Source organism: Epinephelus lanceolatus, chromosome 16 (assembly GCF_041903045.1).
Source record: "Epinephelus lanceolatus isolate andai-2023 chromosome 16, ASM4190304v1, whole genome shotgun sequence".
NCBI classification, from domain to species: domain Eukaryota; kingdom Metazoa; phylum Chordata; class Actinopteri; order Perciformes; family Serranidae; genus Epinephelus; species Epinephelus lanceolatus.
In genome coordinates this window covers 33,469,518-33,490,693 of record NC_135749.1, presented here as the reverse complement: position 1 = coordinate 33,490,693, position 21,176 = coordinate 33,469,518, and the positions used below count along the sequence as shown (strand labels likewise).

Below are 21,176 nucleotides of genomic sequence, written 5' to 3'. Positions count from 1 at the left end.
TAAAATCAAATTTAACAGCACAAAACACAGCCTCCAAAATGGCCATAAGCTGAATCAACACTCTAATATTATTTCAACAAAATTTTAAAATGAGGCAAATTAATACAAAATGGATCATAGATATACAAAACTAAATTAATACAGGCAAATGCTTTTTGACAATTATTTTACAGGAAAAAAATATTTAAAAAAAATCAGTAGGGGACTATTAATATAGATATATTAAAGGGACACGTATGAGGTGTTACAGACTTCTTTTTTTTAAGTCAGAAGATTCAGTGGCATTCAACCATAAAATCTGAATTCCTTTAATACATTTACAAGGTAAAAAATGTGAAATAGAAAATAAGTTCTATTTCTATCATTTTGTGTCTGGTTTTTATTTTGTTTGCACGATGTGAGGCAGAAGTTATTTGATGAACAGGACTTGAAAATGGTTTTTTTTGTACTTAAAAGTTCAGTAAAAATTAAAATAAAACACACACACACACACACACACACACACACACACACACACACACACACACACACACAAATAAAAAAAATCCAGCGGAACTTGAACATGCCACGAGTCATATTTCCGGCTGGGAGAAAGGGCAGTTTACGTGAATCACCTGAACGCAGCACAACATTAAGGGCACTCCATCGGCTGAGGAGAGACAAGGTAACAACGCTAGCTGTCACTGTCTTTAACTGTGATTTACTGACGATAAAAACTGAAATATCAGCAGAGGAACAGCAGGGTACTTTAAAGTGACTCTTTTTATTGTGGAAGTTGTGACTGTTAGCCTGCTGACAGCTAACTCTGCTAACCGGCGGCTATCAAAACAAACGATATCCTTTAGCTAACTCTGCTAGCCTGTGTTGTTCAGTCTGTGTTGAAAAGTTACCGGTGTTGTTAAACCAGAGCAACTAGCTTAAGGACTGTGTTTCTATGCGTCAGTATTCATGTAGCCTATCAGGAATGTTGTTTTGTTTGTTGGGTTCATTTTCAATTCATTTAAAACAGGCCTTCTTGTTATGGGTGGGGGTCCGGCGGATGTAACTTCACATTAGCTGCCGACCTATCATAGCTAACGTAAGCTAGCTTCTCAGGATTAAACTTTTCAACAATTAATTAACTTTAGTTGCATCTGAATGAAGTCAGCAAGTAGTAGCATCATCCTTTTATAACTCTAACTCTGTTCTAATACACTAACTAACGAGCCGGCCTGCGGTAGAGACAAGAATTAGGTTTTTGTAAGTTCTTTCCACTACTTTCTATGCGGAAGTGACTGAAAAGCAGTCAGAAAACAGCGAAGTTACATAATATATTGCCCGAAAACTTTGATTTACATAACTTAAAGCTCTCTGTGTTTGGTTTGATGGGCTGTTAACTTTCTTGTGTGATGTCTCAGTTGTCAACAGGCAGCAAAAAATGCCAAACAGGAATGATAGGAATGACAGCGTTTGTTTTTTTTTCCCACAGGCACACAAAACTGATGAATTACACTCAACTGACATTAAGTTAACTACATCATTATATAGTTACTGAAATGACACAACGTTTACTTTCATTCAGCATTTGGTAAATATGTTTTTGGCTGTAGCTGAGAATTAGAGCTGAAGTTGATGAACAGAAAATTAATCAGTAGCCATTTTTACAGTTGCTTAAAGGGATAGTCCAGATTTTCTTAAGTGGGGATGTATGGTGTACTTATCAATAGTTAGTGTATAACATGCAATAGATATCAGTCGGCACGCCCCTGGTTCGGAGAAACAGGCTGCTGTCCAACAAGGAGGCTAAGCAATGTACTGCTGTGGACAGGGGTCAGCAACAACACATATTTTAGCCATCTAAAACAAAGTTTAAAAAAAATCATTACTTTTAGTGTATGCTACTTAAGAGTATTTTCACTGCACCGTCAGAATGCCCATTTCCATGTGGAAGCTGTTAGCGGCTTCAGTTCCCCATTTATGTTCTTGTCAGATCCACCAGACTCCATTGAAAAAAAATGACAAAAAAGGTTGCTGAACACGGGAACTGCTGGTGTACTGCTGCCTCGAACTGTTATTTTGTTTGTGTTATCGTGTGACTTTGAAGATGAAAGAACGCTTTCAAATGGTAAAGTCACACTATAAGACAAACAAAAAACAAGGCAGTGGTGGACCAGCAGTTCCTGTGTTCAGCGATATTAAATCATTGTTTTTCTCAGTGGATTCTGGCTTTGGGTAGAACGATATAACTGCTTTATTTTCCTGTTGGAAATCACTGTCTGATATTAAGGTAAAACTGTGAAAATATTCCAAATATAGCATACACTTTAAGTGATATAAAAAAATAATAATTTAAGTGGGATTTTGTGTTTTGTTGCTGACCCGCCCACAGCAGTAGATTGCTTAACTCATGTCAGACTCAAGCTTTCTTCTCCAAACTGGAGGTGTGCCAACTGAAATCTACAATATGTGATACACTGTCTATGGATAAAGACCCCACGCAACCCCACTTCAAAAGATCTGAACTCTCTCTTTAATTGCTAACATTCTCTGGTTACAACTTCTGGAACATTTCAGTTAGCTGTTTTTCTTTGTTATATATAACTGTAAAAAAAATCTTCGCTTTTTGATAGATAGTCTTTTTCCACAAGCAGAATTTATTTTCACAGTAGTGCTGCAGTTAATGTTCATTGTTGATTATCTATCATTTTCTCAATTAATCAATTAGTTGTTTGGTCTGTAAAATGTCAGAAAATGAGGTGAATGTCGAGCAGTGTTTCCTAAAGCCCAAGAGGATGTCCTCAAATGTCTTGTTTTATTCACAACCTGATGAAATTAAGTTTGTTGTCATAGAGGAGGAAAAAACCAAAGCAAATTCACAATTAGGAGTTAGAATTAGAGAATTTTGACTCTTTTTCCTAAAAAAAATTACCCAAACTGATTAATTGATTAAATTCGTTGGCAGCAAATTAAATGTGAAATGCTGTATAAAATGTCACAAAACAGTAAAAAAAAAAAAAAAAAAAAAAAAAAAAAATTCCCTTCTCAAGTTCCCAGAGCCCATGGTGACATTTTTAAATTGTTATCTGACAAACAGTCCAAAACTCAAAGACACAAATGATAAGTAGACAGGGATAGCAGGAAATCACACACACAATCACATTTGAGAAGCTGAAAATGTGAAATATATGACATTTTCCTTGTTTAATGATTTGGAAGGATGAACAAAGTGCAGGGTTTCCCTTGTGAAAGTGGTGTAGCCAAGGTGTTGACACATCTTGTCTCATAATCATCAATGATTAGCTGTAATCCTCTGGTAACTTGTGAGTTAATGGTTTCTTCTGTAAAAGATGAAACTTCATAACATTAAAGAGTAGTTGTTTCATTGAACTAAAATAATCTGATCTCCAAAACAGGACCAACTTAATGCAGATAACAGCATGTAGAAGAAACAATGATATGTTTGCCACGAAAATGCATTTTCCAGAATTGCCTGCATGTGTTTCTGAAATCTCTCTGAGGAATGAATTCTGCAGACATAACTGGTGTCATTGTTTCAACAGATGACCAGTAAACTTGTCCCTGACTCATCAGAGTTCAGCTGAGTGCTGCCTTTTCCCAAAGGCCCAAACAAAGAGCCAGTGATGAAGTGGCAGCCCATAGCCCTTTACAATTGTCCCCCTTAATGAAGCGCCAGCCTGAGTATGTAAGCTGCTTGGTGTCTGGGTGGTCACAGGATCTCCAGCCAGTGTGTAGTAAACACTGCGTTTCTATAGCTAACACTGTTTCTGTGTCCTGCACGATGTGCTTACGGAAGCTCATGGCATCCCAGTCAACCTGCCACCTGATACATACAGGCTGACGGTGGCTGCAGGTTGTTTACATGCAGCTGAAACATACAAGACAGGAAACAAAGAGCTGGATTTTATGTTTTTGCCTGCAGTTATTCACAAGTTGGTCCGGCTTCTAAACCATTTTACTGACCAGCTTTGTGTTTAGGATGTAGTCAGATTGTCCAAGTGTCCAGCAGAAATCATTGCCCACTATTTATAATTATTTCCTTAAATACTAAATCTGTTCAGTGGTGCATAAGATGTCAGAAATGACAAAAAAAAAAAAAAAAATACTTCAAAATTTCCCAAAACCCAAGCTGAAGTTCAGAAAGTTACATCATTTTAATGTAATGCAGCCTTTAAAACCAGGAAGAGAAAACACTTGTGACTTACAATACACAAAATCTAAGACGATATCCAATCTTATATTACAACATTGCTATAATATCAATATATTGCCCAGCCCTCCTTCAGATCATGTTTTACTCGAGCAAGAGTCCAAATCCAAAAAGATTCAGTTCAGTATGAGAGAAAACAAAGAAAATACAGCAGATATTCATATATGAGAAGCCTGAAGCAGTGAATGTTTGGCATGTTTTACATCAATGATTATCAGAGTAGTTGCCAATTAATTTCCTGTCATTTGAACAACTTATCATTTTAGTGCCCTCAGGGTTCCTTCACATTTTCCATTTCAAAATTCCACACTTTTCCAGACTCAAATTTCCGATCTTCCTGGTACATTTTTCAGACCATATTTGAGAAATGGGCAGCCCTTGAAAAACTTTATCCATCGAGGCCATTCAGTCCAAACTCCTATGCAAAAAGTTGGACGATGTTCCACTGTTGAACATCTCTGCCCTAAGAAGAAATAAACTAACAAGAGCTACTTATACTATTTTCCCGTAACATATTAACTAAACAATATGTTATTGTTCCCACCATATATTTTAGTCTATAAATAAGAACCAAAACTGAGTTTATCCCAACTATTAATGGAAACAACAATGAACGCAGCCCTAAAGGTTTCCTTACACAGAAAAAAAGTCTGTTTACCTTCTGATTACCACATCACTGCATAACTCATAAATGTTCAGACAAGCTTGGTATTTGGTGTTTTTTTCAAACTAATTTGTTCACCAATGTCTAGATTTGGGGCGGAGCTGTTGTGCAGGTTGTGACAAACAGACATAGAAGCAGCTTTCCATAGGAGTGAGCATTTTAGTTGAGTTTTATGTTTTAGAAAACAGAATAGGGGCAAGTCTGGAAACCCAAATATTTGTTTGAACTCTCTTAACCTTCCTCTTCCTTATCGAATCCTGGAAATTACTCAAATTAAATTTCATACTTTTCCATACTGCGGAGGAAGGCTGACTTTTACTCTTACAGTAATGATGCATCTTGAAGTTGGAGGTGTGTCTGTGGCTTTAAACTGGCAAATGTTAGCTGTGATGGGTGTTTAGGGTTTTGATTTCAAGGTGTATGGAATATGTTCACAGATTTGAAGACCATGCACTACTGAATATACTTTTCAGATACAAAAAGAGATAATGTGTCAGAGGCAGGTTATGTGTTAAAGGAAACTTTGAGTGTGCCAGGGCTGACGTCAAAACCCGGAAGTTTAGCATAGCGCTGGTTCCCGGAAGAGAAAGTGAATGTGATTTTTGCATTGCGTTTTGGATTATGTCAGAAAATAAGCTCTGTGGCTAACACAAGTTTATGATACTTACAGGTTTTGTTCAGCGAGATAATCTTGACATACGAACACCTTTCATACTGCATTTGAAGCTTAAATGCGATCGCCAGAAGTAAAAAGCTAACGTTAGGCTTTAACGGACTACATGACTACTCCACGGTCGCATGACTCTTGACGTCACCGCCACTAAGCTTTCAACTGATTTCGGCCGCTTTATTTTAAAAACATTGTATAATGGGGAAATCGGACTGTTTAAGCTAAATAAGAAGCTGTAACGGCGGACTGCCAGCACTCTCGCCTGTTCGGGGGTGATGACGTTTACTGTCCCCGACAGGGTTTGTAGTCGTATTGAGCAACTTGTTAGCAACCGCCTTTTTTACGACACGTAAAAGCTTCAAAATTCACAAGTAGGGTATTTACTGATGTGTTTTATGTCGTAGAACAAAACCTGAAACTCGCTTAAGCTTTTGTTAACCAACCTTATTTGAGGCATTTTACCAAAATCCCATTCAAAAAACGTATTGACTTTTAGACGAGAGAACCGGAAGTGCTAAAAGCGCTAACGGAGTTCCGGGTTTACTGGCACACTCTATTATGTGGTAATAATAATTAAATTGCACCTCAAATGACGCCAGGTGACATTACCGCTATAAAAAAAATCAGAGTATTAACTTTGTCCAGATGTGGAACTGAAAAATCCTGAATCTCTTTGCATTTATGAAGCTTTACCATCCAAATTAATTACAGAGGTAAATTTAAATGTCTAAGTGTATTTTTGAGTAAGTGAGTTATATTACGCACATATACATAACCAAATTTTATGTTTTAGTCACAGTGTGGGATTGATCTCTGATTTAATCTCCTCAGGTACAAAGTTTAGAAGTCCTTCCAGAGATCTTGTCAATAAACAAGACTTTTCTCTGTCTCCCACCTGTTGCTTTTCTCTCCTTCATTTCCTCCTCCACAGATGCAGACTATAAAGTGCGTGGTGGTGGGTGATGGAGCGGTGGGAAAGACTTGCCTGCTCATCTCCTACACCACCAACAAGTTTCCCTCTGAATACGTCCCCACGGTGAGTCACTGTGACAACACAAACACATCAACTGACATTGAAAGTGACACTCTGTAAACATGCAGTAGAGAGGTTTTCCACTCTCTGCTCTTAACAATCACTGCCTCTGTGGTTCTTTCCTGTCAAACAGGAAGTGACACTTGTTGATGTTTGTCCGGACTAAACTGACATGAAAACCATGGTTCTTTACATGAGCAGTGATCTGTTACCAGACTGAAAAGACTAAAAAGAAAACATTACAAAATAGACACTCTTGTATTGACAGTGTGCATATTGTTTCCTGCTCAATAAGGAATTATCACTGACATTTCAGGTGCACTCACTTGTGGTTTTACCTACAAATACAGTGGTTCAGAAATTCTGGTTAAACTATTCACAACTCTTCAGCTTGTTAAATATCCTGACATGATTGATTAGAATAATTGCAAAAAATACGAAATCCGCACGCTCACTTTGAAGCTAAAGCCAGGAAATTGTTATCTTAGCTTAGCATAAAGATTGGAAACAGGGAAAACAGCCAGCCTGGCTCTGTCCGAATCCACCTACTAACACCTTGAAATCTCACCAATTAAACCTGTAAGAACTACAAGAGCACTCGAAGAGCACAGACCTCCTCCAAGGCTAGATGCCCTATCTTGCAAGGGTGAGAAAAAAATTTCTGTGTCCACCAAACCGAAACCTCTAGGGATGACAAATGAAGCCAAAGCTTTATGTGCCAAAAACTACAGTTCCTCAAATGGCCACTTGAGGCTGGGTCCAAGAGCGAGTCCATCCCCTTAGACCACCATGTTAAAATGAGCAACTTCACAACAGAAATAAACACGTTTAAAGTCTTGTACAGAAAACCGTTTTGGTCTCTGTAGCTAATTTCAACATTCATGACAACTGTAGGGATACACCTCAGCTGTTTTCAGTGTTAGTAAGTCATATAATTATGCATAATTATGGGCGGGGTAGCTTTGAGTGAACAGTGGCTGCTGTTCGTTGACAAGTCGCTACCACAGCAACAACATTGGTGAATTAATGTAACAGTGGCGTATCCCTAGATTCACAGCATAGCCATGGCTGTCGCAATTTTAGTGTGTTTGCAGTTCATGAAAGTTATTTCTAAGTCTTCAAGCAGATTTATATTTATGCATCAGCTCTATGCAGAGCCTACACCGTAGCCAAGCACGTGGCTTACGCCGTTTTGAGCATTTATACTTGTGCTGTGGTCTGCCTGTGTCGCTCTGCAGTTACATTTTCAAAACACTAGTTGGCAGTGAGATTTCTGTGAAGTGCTGTAAAGTTTAGTTGATTCAAAACACACATTGAACATGGCTTAATAGCGATAGTACTCAAATCGGCTTCAATATAACTCACAGGATACACAGACAAAACACTTAAATTTTGCTGACACATTTTCCCCACAAATATAACAGGCTAATGTTATTAGCATGAGCCTATGGCATTTTACATTATATAAATTAGCCTAGCAGCTAGCGGAGATTTTCTCTACTCATGAAGCCAGGGACAACAGCAACATTAGAAATGTTAAGTTGCAAATTTGGCTCCATTATAACTCACAAGGTTCACTGACAAAACAACCGTTTTTTACTAAACAAGTTTTCCAAACAAATTCAACATGCTAACGTTTTAAGCACAAGCCTATGGCATTTCACATTGTATGAATTAGCCTAGCAACTAGGGGAGATGTCCTCTGCTCATATACTGACAGGATAAATCACACACAAGACTTAAAATGCTTTTTTGTGGGGGGTCTATTGTCCTCACAATTTATTGTTTCTTATCTGTGAAACAAAAGTAAATAAAAGCTTCTTTTCACTGAGGGAAATTCAGCTTCCACGAATAGACAGGAGGTCTGCGTCGCCATTACGTGTACTGACATTTCTGGGGAGGTTCACTGTGGCTTTGTCCATTATTTAATAGAGTCTGTGGTATCTGCTCTGTGATTTGGATCCACTCCAAAAAAAATTTTTTTTTTAATACATTATCCTGCTGACAAACCATCAAACAAACCAGACTGAAAACACGACCCCCTACAATGTCAAACTATTTCTTTAATGGTACATTATCAGTGGGAATCAAACACCCACCCTGTTAGTGTCACGACATGCTCTGTAGAAACACATGCAAAGTACGTTTTTTTTTTTTTTTGGATGAGATGGTGATGGCCAAACCCTTAAAGTATCCGAGTGTGCTGTTTGGGTGGATTCTTAGTATTGCAGCCCTCTGTGTGTGTTTGTGCATGTTTGTGTGTATATGTGTGTGGATGCTTATTTTCATGTAGCTGCAAGTTAAAATATTTGAGATACTCTGAAGTCTGTTTCCCTACATTTCCTATTTTTTACTGTGACCTGCTGAAGCAGCACGATGAGGAAGCGGCCTTACAGGCTCTCCAGATATAAGATGTGGTTCAGACTGTCACCTCAGCTCGACTGATCCTGCAAACTCTGACTTTTTTGGTTTGTAACAGTCAGAAAACAGCTGACTGACTGTTGATAGGCAGGACTGTCCTGCTGGAAATATCTTAAACATCCCTAATTGATGGGCAGCTTCACTGAGTGCTGACTGCAATTTGTTGAGTAATTCTCTACAGTTTTCTATTGGGACCCCATCTCTCTCTCACTCTCTCTTTCTCTTTCTCTCTGTCAGTAGTCAGCACACTTTGATCAGAGGATTGCAGAACCAACAGTGCTGACTCAGCTTTGTCTTCCTCTTCCTGTCTGACAATCTGTCTCTCACACCTCCCTCCCCCGTCATCAATTTTAACCATTCGGTTTGAATATGTCAGTACTGTCCCAACACCACAATATGTTTCTTTTCCATTATATATAGATAGTTTGGTATATATTAGACCACCTGCTGTTAGGGGTGGGTAGCTGGATAAAATATGATGTCATGCTTTATGTCCTTTTATCATAATATATATATATATATATATATATATATATGTGTGTGTGTGTGTATATTGATGTCCCATCATCTTGGTACACATCATTCTGACTAGATATTTTGAGAATAAAGTTTAGAAATTTCATGAATAAAGTTGTATTAGTCTGAGAATAATCTTGTAATATTTAAGAAGGGTTTGAGAACAAAGTCATGATATTTGAGTTAATAATAAATAATAATAAAGTTGTACGTAATGTTTTAGAATAAAGTTCTAATATTTTGAGAATAGAATTGCAGTATTACAAGTATGAAGTCACAGTGTTTTTAAAAATAAAGTCACAGCATTTTGACGATGAAGAGGTAATATTTTAAGAATAAATTTGCAGTGTTTCGATAATTAAGTATATTATGAATCAGTGGTAATATTTTGAGACTAAAGTCCCAGTGTTTTTAGAATAAAATTGTAAAATTTTAGAATAGAATTATGGTATTTTAAGAATGAAGTCACAGTATTTTTTTAAAATAAAGTCAAAGTATTTTGAGATTAAAGTCACAGTATTTTTAAAATAAAAGTGATAGTATTTTAAGAATAAAGCCGTAGTATTTTAGAATATAGTCATTATATTTTGAGAATGAAGCCGTAATGCTTTAGGAATAATGTCCCAGTGTTATGAGAATAAAGTTTTGGTTTGAGAATTAAGTGAGAGAGCGCAGACCTCCGCCAAGCAGCTCGGATTTCCCACCATTTTATTATTTTATCCACTTCACTTCAACATCATCTATTCCTTGTCCCATTATCAACCTTTCCTGAAAATTTCATCAAAATCTGTTCAGAACTTTTTGAGTTATTTTACAGACAAACAAACAAACTGGTGAAAACATAACCTCGTTGGCGGAGGTAATAAAGTCCCAGTATTTTTAGAGTTAAGTTACAGTATTTTGAGAATAAAGCCACAAAAATTGAGAATAAAGTCTGTGTTTTTAGAATAAAGTTGTTGAGTTTGTGAGTTTCATCTATAACCTTACAGTATGTATATAACATTACTGTTGTGATTTTGAGCCGAAGTCATTAAAAAAAAATCATAATACTGCAGTTTAATTCTCCTAATATCAAGACCTTTTTATTTTTTATTTTCAGTGGTCCTAAAACTCTTACATAGCATGTAACAACTGTGAAATTCATCCATATAATAATAGTAATGATTACATATCTCCCACTTATGCAGGCTGCCTTACAGTTCGGTCAGTTAGAAACAATGATAACATTTTGTACTGCTTATCGTTCTGCTGTTTTGTGAAATGTATTGTTTTTATTACATATTTGACATTATGTTAATGCAAGTATTGTCCTGTTGTTAGTAACAACACTATGACCAACACTAGTTTTATCTTAAACCTTTGAAACGAATACCAATTTACTTGGAACTTAAAATTTGAATTATAATATTAGCATTTTGATCAAATGATTTTGCACACCCTCATCCTCCTGTAAGTGCTGCTCGTTCTTCTCTTCGCCCTCAGTATGAGATTCATCACAGTGAACATGCACAAACTTTTTGTTTTGTCTTCACTTTGCTGTCTGTGGTGAGCATTTTTACATAAGTGCTGCATCTTGTTGAGCTGCTTCCTGTTAGTCAGCTGACAACAAACACAATAAGAAAAATCGTGAGGGAGGAAGTCTTCTCCAGGAAATAATCCCTCAAAAATATGTCGCCTTATCAGACTTTAATGTCACATCCGTAACGTTTTATTTCAGGTGTCTTTGTTAGGGAACTTAGTTCAAGCTGAGGTTTGGTACTGTATAAGGTCTGAACACAGCATGTGTTGCTGTATGAATGAGCACAGTTAAACTTAGTTATATAGAAATGTTATTGTAATGCTAAATGACAGGCTCTAACTGGCCACTTCTCTATGTAGCTGCAGCTCTGTCCCACTATAACCAGTGTGTTATGATCACACTGTTTCTAGCAGCTTCTGCAGTCTGAGCTCTGTCCAAACAGAGTATCATCACAAACCTGTTCTGTATATGCTTTGCTGTGAGTGTATTTGTGTGTATATCTGTGTGTGAACAATGAGTGTGTGAGTGTGTTTGTGTGTGTGATTTGTATTTTATTGAAATTGTGTGTGTGTGTGTGTGTGTGTGTGTGTGTGTCCATGGCTCGTGCCTCAACGTATCATTCAGTGTTTGTCTGAACTTGTACTAATACTCTGTATGTGTGTGTGTGTGTGTGTGTGTGTGTTCGTGTTCTATTGCAAGTTTATCTGAAACTTGTTACGTCTCTGAATAAATTTGTTAAAATTTGCATTGTTTTTGGCTGTAGTTTTTGTTTTTTAATTGTTACTTCTTATTCAGTGTTGTCACTATTTTTTTGCCATCATTTATATCAATAAAATAAGCATAGATTCAGTGCTCTTCGTACTTGTAGGTTTGATACCCAATGCCATAGACACATTTTGAGCAGTACTGAAAACATATTATAGTCTGACGCCACCCTAGACGTAGGCAATATGGTGCAACAAGCATTTCCAGTCCCCTGCTGTGAGCCTGCCTGTTTGAATAAGGACTTAACAGATGTAGGAGTAAACTTAGCTGGAATCCATGTTTGTAATACCTGATGTAGCTTCCTGTTCTGCAGGCTACATCCTCCAGTTTATCTGGAACCTGTCTGTGCATATGGAGCTTCATTAAAAAGGAACAGTGTCTGCAGGCTGCAGACGTGTTGAAGCTGTGCTGTGTATTGAAGCATGGCACAGCGGCTATAAAACACTCCCTGTTTCAGCTCACTGCCACAGTCACAGAGCTGAGGTTGGCAGGCATGTTGGGACCATGCTGCTTGTTATTGTGCATAGCAGCAGCCTGAAGGTACGAGAGTGATGAAACAGGAGGGAGACAGCCTGACAGTGAGTCTGTTCACCTGAACAGCAGCACTCCCTTTACCGAGAGCATTCAGCTTGTTTCTATCAGTTTCACATGATTTAAAATAATACAGTTTTCTTTTAGAAACACTAACCAGCTATCTTTAAATATCCCATTGATTGCAACATAGACTCTAAACACTCCAGCCTGTTCCATGGACGAGTTCCTCTGCGTGGTCGGTGAAGCGGCACTATAACAAGAGTATTATTGACTTATAGTGTGATATATGGACATGACCTTGATCATTTCCCTGGCCACTGTATTGCCTGTTGTGTTACATGCATGTTAGTTTACATAAGAATGTCACCAAAATTTTAGCCAGCATGATTCCAGAATAAACATCAGGGTTTTCCTGACCATTTTAGGACTTGGGCACAACAATTCTCTCATTTTTATCTCTCCACTCCACCTACTTGTGGGAGTCCAAAGAAAAATAAAGCAACTTTTCGAAGATGACACAGTGTAGCTTACTGGTAGCCTGCAGCTGCACTTTTGGATCAGACGAGGCACAGTCCTGATAGTCATTAGCTTGCCACCCCCTGGCACTATGTCAAAAAGTTTGTCATTTTTACAGAAATAACCAAGATCAATGACCAAATCGTCATATTTCTAATATACTCACAATGTACTGACAGTTAGCGGTTAGCTTGAACAAAATGTCTGGCTTAGTTAATGCAGTAAAATTAAATTATTAATCAGGCTAACGAAAAAGCAGATTCAAACTTTTCTCTTTTTTCAAACCCTGATTTTTGCCATGGGGTTTTATGAGGTATTTATTGATAGTCGGTGTAATATTTTCACCACTTTACCTTGCTGTCATACAGCCCTTTCTGACGGGCAGCTGAAACCGATATGTCACTCTCTTCCTCTGATTGAAACAATAATTTTACCTCACAGAATACAGGAGTTAATAGTCTTGTGCTGCCTTGATCGATTAGTTTGATTGTGTTATTGTGCGACTTTCAAACCCAAACTAACATGGCATCCTCAGCAATACATTGCTAAGCTTTCGTGCCAGTTAGGGGGTTAGAGGGATATTGAAAGATCGATAACACACCATCCTCAAAGAAGGCTCTGGAAAAAACAATATAAATATCATAGTTATGGACTATAAATCACCCACTTTGTTGGTTTCTCGGCTAAAGGTTCTGTCCTGTTTACTCTGTTGGTTTGGACATGAGCAAACTGAAAGGAAACATCTTAAAATCACTGAAAGGCCTGCAATGATGTGAAACTGTATGTGTGTGTGTTCTTGTACTTGTATCTTTGTAAGGAGCAGTGAGAGTTTCAGACCTTGACAGGGAGAACATTTTTGGAAAGTGAAGACAATTTTTGTCTGGTCATCACTTCCTCAAAGGTCTTTCTAGTTTCAGAATTAGGCAGGTTAGAGGTTAGTGGCTAGGGAATGTTTTGTATCCATAAGGGTTCTTAAAATGATATGTACAGAATGTGTGTGTCTTTTGTTGGACATGCACGTGCCTCTTAAAGATGAGGAGTATACTTCCTGTTTTGTTCTGAAGAATGTCTGAGATCATCGGGCTTTTTCACATGTTTATTTCCTTCCTTCCCTTGTGCTCTGTCTCTGTATTCCTCCCTCACCCCTCACTCCTCACTCCTCACCCTCTGTCTCCCTCAGGTTTTTGATAACTATGCAGTGACAGTGATGATCGGCGGGGAGCCGTACACTCTGGGACTGTTTGACACTGCAGGTAAAAATAAAGTTTGCATGTAGTTTCTAAATGTTATGCTTAGAGGAGCTGCAATAACTACAAGGACAGAAGTTGTAACAATAGAATTCATAGAGTAGCAGCAGTATTTGTTGTACTTTGAGCTTGTGTCTCCTGAAACAGGAGAGAAACTTTCTAATCTCCCTCACTGAAAGCTGTCATAATGCCCGTTACTGGCTACATCTTTCACACAATTTCTGTTGATCAGAGTGTTGGTGTCTGTCTCCCTCCCTACAGGTCAGGAGGACTACGACAGGCTGCGACCCCTCAGCTACCCCCAGACCGACGTCTTCCTCGTCTGTTTCTCTGTTGTATCGCCTTCCTCTTTTGAGAATGTCAGAGAGAAGGTGAGTTAGTGTGGTTGAGTCAGTTTCAGTGTCTTTCATCTCCAGCGTGAGGTTAAAGGTAGCCCTATCATGCATTTCTTTTTTTCTGTCATATTTAAATATATCTAAAGTTAAATGTGGCCGAAGTTTCAAATAACAAGGTATAATTATGTAAAAGTAATCCCTGTGAGCCTTTAGATTCAATATACAACTTCCTCACTCATACATGCTTTTTTCCTGAAACTTATAATTACTATAACAATTGTTATAACTTTTCCATAAAGCTATTCAATTTCCCAGACTGTGGATGAGAAGTATTATTGACATTTAAACAATGGTCAAATGAAAAGTCTTCCTCAAAAAATAAGTGAAAACATGCACAGAACACAAACCTGTATACCACAGAGAAATTCCAATACACAAATCCTTTTTTATTCAACAAAGACAAATTTAACTGTGACTTTGATCTTGTCAAGTGTTGAACCCAGACACAGGTCTTCCAGATTAAACGCCTCATCCTCCTCTGACTGTGTCTCTTCCCAGTGGGTGCCAGAGATTTCACACCACTGCCCGCGGACGCCCTTCCTGCTGGTTGGGACTCAGGTGGATCTCAGAGATGACAGCAACACTCTGGAGAAACTGGCCAAGAACAAACAGCGAGCTCTGACCTGTGAGAGCGGAGAGAAGCTGGCTCGAGAGCTGAAAGCCGTCAAATATGTGGAGTGTTCAGCACTTACACAGGTACGCAGAGAGGGAGGATGTCTGAGGTTTTATAGTGAGAAACAGGCCACCATATCTATTGCTGTTCTCTTATAGGATAGGTGATAAAAACTGATATAAACACTGAATGAAGCAGCTTTATGTTAAAAATCTGTTTCTCAGATGTTGTTTGGTACAGCTGGAGCTGGAGTCGAGCTGCCACTAGCATTTGCTCGGCTTGTTTCTCTGATTACTTCAGATCCAGACGACCAATGACTAAAATCCTCTATCTGGTTAAAAAAATATAGTTAAAACATTCAAGGTCTAAAAAGTGTACTTTAAAAATGTGGCTTGAAACTGGATCAAAAGTCAATTAATTACAGCTTCGTGCAGACAGCCACAACCCTGACAAATGCACAAAGAAGATATGATGCCACTGACAAGCAGTAGTGACCAAATGACACAAACCGTGTTCTCGATTAAAATTAGAGATTTCTCTGTGTTGAACATTGTTGGAAACATTTGCGATAATTTCAGTACACAACTCAACAAAATGTACAACATTGATCTGGTTGTTTTTAGACATTTAAATGCATAAAAGTTACAAATTATATCTTTAATGATCTTGAATGGAATATAAAAAGCTTACACATGATAAAATATTCTTAATCACAAACCATTTCCCAAATGATTAATTTGTATTTACAATATTAATAATTTCTAAGATTAAACAATCAGTACTTGGCATCTGTGTATCAATAAAATATTGCTAGGCAAAATATCAAGATACTATGCTGAATCAGTTTTTTCCCCCACTCCTACATAATATTGATTAAGAATGGCAAATGAGATCAAGATAACATGCTAAATATTAATAATAGCAAATTGTAATAGTACAGAAGTTTGACTTGTTAAAGAATCTGCCTCGCTGGTTATTTTTTCCATCTAACAGCCACCTTTGACGGTGGGCGAAAAAGTTAATTAAAGTTAATTACCTTTAGCTAATACTACAAAGAGATTACACCTGTCATGTACTGATTTGTCAAAAAAAGTTTACAAATAATCACATAGACTTGAATTTGGAAATGCACATGTAGCAGGAGCCCCGGTCTGGAATAAAACAGCGACGGTGCGGTTACGTAAACTCTTGACACCTCGACTCCTTTTATGCTTATTGTTTTGGTCTGTCTTATGAAGCAAAGGCAGAGTGACACCAATGCTTTGTCTGCAGCAGCAATTGAAGAAGAAACATACACTTTTTTTAATGAGCAAACATACCTACTTAGATGGAATTGTAGCTCATCAGTGTTTCTGTCTGTATGTCTCTTTCTCAGAGGGGACTGAAGAATGTGTTTGATGAGGCCATCCTGGCAGCTCTGGAGCCTCCAGACACCAAACCCAAGAAGCGCTGCGTCCTGCTATAGATGCCCGAAGAGCAGGAGGAGGTAGAGGGGGTGGATGGAGGGAAAAGATGAACCCAGACGGGAACAGAGGGAGGCAGTACTGAGAGGAGGGGGAGGGTGCGAAGGTGGACGAGGTAGACACATGTTTAAACAGTGCCTTCAGCCGTAGTGACTTAATGTGGGTGTGGTGTTGGAAGAGACGGGCTCTCAATAGGCGTTATTCTCATCATAGATACGTGTCGAATGTAATATGACTAACACATGTGAGCAACACTTCTCACTAACCAGGAATCGGGCTTTTAATTATAGGAGGAGGAGGGTTGAGCAACAGAGAGGGCTACACCTTAGATGCCTTAAAGATACAAACAGTGGATGGAGTCATGGTTACAGCTCAAACTGCCAACCACCTTCTCAAAAAAGATTTCCACCCAAGTCACAAGTCTTCAAGTTTGAGAACTGTACAAAATGTCTGAAGAAGATTTGTCTGGTCAGTAGTTGTAGATCACACTGCTGTTTAACATTGAAATTTGTAGTGAAGTTGCTCTGCTGTAGATGCGCTTCCTGTAGAGGTTTAGAAAGACATTTTCACTGACAGACATTTGAAATTGAGCTGACAGTTACATTTTCACACCAACAAAAGTGTCTCAATTCACAGTAAGGTTAGAAAAATGATTCTTTAAAGATATACCATGCAGGATTTTAATTGAAAATAACATGCATAGACTCATACAGAAGTAATCCCTCTCACTCATCACTTATGACCCACTCTCAGTGTGTGGTGTATTTGTCTGCAGAGACTATTTTTTAAAATTGTTTTTATTTTCTGTGTGTGAGACATTTATGATTTATTGATCTAAGCATTTCTGACTCCACTACAGTAGGTGTTAATATGCCCCCTTTCAGCTTGTTAGTATCGCACCTTTTTCCAGTTGACCTTTAATGTTACAGACCAAACAAACGACAAACACGTAAGCTGCCGTTAGCTTGCGGCAAACTGGTACAATGGTGGACAACTTTACAGCTCTGTACACTTTGTCCATCCAAAAATGCACAGCTCTGGATGTAGATTTCACCATGTTGTTACCGGCTTCTTCTCCTGTTATGCATTTAAAGCTTTCAATTTCCGTGTCAAAGCCCGAGGTGGACACTGTGGGGCATGCGCAGAGCGCCAAGGCCAGTTTGGGTCCAATTGACTGTATATGTGCAGGAGTAATTCGACTCCCATTCACGTTATCTGGGTGTGTTAGTCCGACTTTGAGAAATTCAGACTAACACGTTAACATGTATTTTAAAAGTCTGGTTTTAGTCGGACTAACACAAGAAATAGATTTTCTCCAATGTAAACATGTCTACTGTAGAAGCATTAATATGAAACATACAAATTTTACTTACCTGTGTTTTATAGAAACGTACAATGCAAACATTTTCTTCTGGTGTCTGAGCTGAAAATCTTTAGAAATTCAGGTCTAGAATCTGTGTCATTTTACAGGTATACGACACAGGAATTGTCAGTTACTGTTTGTAAACAGTATCGCAGATGAAAGTGAAAGCCAAACCCAGATTCACTATATCTGCGTTTATTTTGCCACTGTGTCCGCAATATATGTAGCTCCCTCTTGGATGCGTGCTGCTTACGGTCTGGCACCTGGTCTCTACCTTTTTATTAAGTCCTCACCTCACCTGTGTGCTATGCCCAGGAACGTCCTGAACACAACAAAATAAGAAGAAAATAAGTTAATAAAGGCAGAGAGAGGGCAGGGTCTCTTCAGATAAATAGACTGCCACACGCTTCTAGTGGGTCATAAGTGATGACTGAGAGGGATTACTTCTGTTAGTTTGTACATTGTTTTTTAGGAAAATTATGCATAGTATACCTTAAATCTTTAATGGTCCAGGTTGCATTGTAAAAAAAATCTGGTTAAAAAAAGAAAAAGAAAGATGCAGCATCAATAATAGTCTAAAAACAACGAAAAGAGGATCAGGTGGAGCAAAACACATTCCTGAGGCAAAAATAATGCTGATTTTTATTTCAAGAGTCATAGCAAATGTGGTGTTGACTGTAACCTGACTTCATCCATATCAGTAGAAAGAGATTCAGATCACTTTGTGCAGAAGTTTCAGTCCATCTTTACTGATTTCTGCTTTGCAGTCTAAAAGACAACATATGCCCGCATGTAAAGGTAGCAGCCAATGATGGCAACATGCATGCTTGCAATAATCTAACGAATCTAACGTGATTAAAATTGCAAACTCATCATTGCTTCTCTCAAGTGAAAACAGTGCTTTCAAAAAATGTAATTTGTTCAGAAATTAAACCTTTAATTTGGCACATATATTGGTTGAATTTCATAAGACAAATAGTCAAAGTTTCCTTGAGCCATCTGGCAACATGACAAACATGGAATAATCGTCAAATTTGGAGTCATGGGATTTACCCCTGACAACAGAAAAATGTTGAAATACACATATTTGCACACAATGATACGTTCTGTTGTCATTGTGACCCCAAAAGTGCTTTCTCTGTAGTCACGCTGTCTTTTCTCTCTCCTGCCGTCTCACTGTGGACATCCTGAACCAAACACGTAACTGAAAACTCCATACCACCTAATACAAAGTATTAAACGTGTTATATATGGGACTGTAACATAAGTAAATCAACGTAAAATTAATTTTGGAACAATATCATGCTTACTGGTAACAAACTGTCTGCTGCAGTGAACAGTGTCGGCCTCAAAGCTGCATTTTGTGTTATGAGCTGGTCAGTCAAATTTGAATCTCTTTATGGCACAAAACATTTTAAAAAACATCTATGGCTGTCAAGTTTTCCCAGAATTAGGTTAATGAAAAATGTGGATGAATTCTGATCCAACTGATCCAAGAAGAGTCACAGTTAAAAGGACATAGACATAGAACATTGCTACAGTCCTATTGAGAAACCATTTGATAAAAAAAGAAAAAAAAGATATGCACTAAAAAACCTCGAAACGCCTTAATTTTCCTGCAGCATAAGAACCAGACTTCACCTCCTTTATTCCATTTTTTATGTGCGTATTGTACTGACTGAGATGTCAGGACATCTATTATTTTGAAATCCTCTAATGGCTTTTCGTCTTCTTCGCTTCGCTTCCTAATAACTTTGATCACCAGACTGATTTTTGGTCTAAACCTGTTGATATATTGGTAATTAAATGGGATCTAAGCTTTCATGCCTTGTGCTGTTCATAGTAGATGTGACGAAACATTTCACTCATGACCTCCTCGTATTGTCCGCTCCTGCTTGGCTCTCCTTCTGGCCTGACCCTCAAGTGCTCGTTTGGTGTGTTAGCACCTCCTGGAGGCCTTAAAGGGGAATACCGCTCAGTTTAAAGGTTCATCTGTGTTGTTACTTTGGCCAGCAGCTGACTCGTCACTGCTTTAGGGCATTAAATAAATCTCACTTGAACCCAGAAATAAGAAACTTGAAACTGTAATGTCATCAGTTACACCATAAGTTGTCGTTAAGCAGCTGATGTGTCCGAGGCCAAACAGACAACAACTGAAATAACTTAAACTGAGAATATTCCCCATTAAAATGATCTAAAATTCCACTTTGCTTTTTTTCCACTGTTTTGAAAATGACAGATTATTCTGATCATGTATGGATGATTACAAGTATTATATATATTTTTCTTTGCTCCTTATTGTTCCTTGGGGAACATAATTTTAGCAGGTTTTTTTTTTTTTCTGGACACTTGATTTTTTATTTTTCTTTTTAGATATTTTTGCTATTACTTGATGGTTGTGTGCCAACGGTTTGAGAGAGTGTCACCAACTAAATCCTCATAATAAGCTTCTAATGGCAGAAAAAAAATGACATAATAACAGCTGAAGCAATAATTACAGATGTGGAAAACTGCTCTGTATGGAAAGATGAATGTTGGAACTGGTGTTTGGAAATAATAAAAACAGTACTTGAATGTTGTTTCATCTTGACTTGATTTTATTTTTATTAATTACCATTTGAGACACTTGTCTTCCTCTGCTCAACTATTTATAAAACTGCAATATCTTTAATTACTTTTATATATCATTATATCATTTAGATATATTGTCTTGTGATTAATCAAAAAATCCTACATTTTATTTTATTTGTGGATTTTTTAGCAATTTTCAAGAAATCAATTCCACGGTAAAAATATGGCAAAGTACTCTAGTTGTGGATTTAAAAATAAATTCTTAAACTATTTATTTTTTCTTTTGTTTTCTTTTTGGGCTAAGTGACTCTCCTTTTGTCAATGCTTCTAAATAAAGAGGTTATTATGAACACGAAGAAGTGGAATTCAGCATAAAATATATATAACATAAAACATTGCAAAACCCCCACACAAGACCACAGAAAATACTGCATATGTCAAGTGAAAGTGAACATCAAATTTTTACTCCTACTCATGAACTTAAAAACATTTCTTCAAATGACTGTTCAGCCAGTCTCATATTATTTTATCCCTGTTTGTTTATACAGTGGAAAAAATAAGTATTCAACATGTTAACATTTGTTTCATTAAACATATTTCCAATGCAGCTATTCACATAAAAATTGAGACCAGACATTGGTTCTCAAACCCCATAAAACTACACAGACAAAGATGTTAA

The 21,176-nt window shown here is 37.6% G+C and overlaps 1 protein-coding gene across 1 annotated transcript; it reads left to right on the top strand.

Annotated features, from left to right (window-relative positions):
• Nucleotides 1-567: 567 nt before the first annotated feature.
• On the top strand, nucleotides 568-19,422 carry LOC117263484 (cell division control protein 42 homolog). Its single transcript, XM_033636886.2, has 6 exons — nucleotides 568-664; nucleotides 6,473-6,577; nucleotides 14,026-14,098; nucleotides 14,354-14,463; nucleotides 14,986-15,183; nucleotides 16,476-19,422. The coding sequence occupies exons 2-6, from the start codon at nucleotides 6,473-6,475 to the stop codon at nucleotides 16,563-16,565; spliced, it is 576 nt and encodes a 191-aa protein (XP_033492777.1). The 5' UTR covers nucleotides 568-664; the 3' UTR covers nucleotides 16,566-19,422.
• The last annotated feature ends 1,754 nt before the right edge of the window (nucleotides 19,423-21,176 follow it).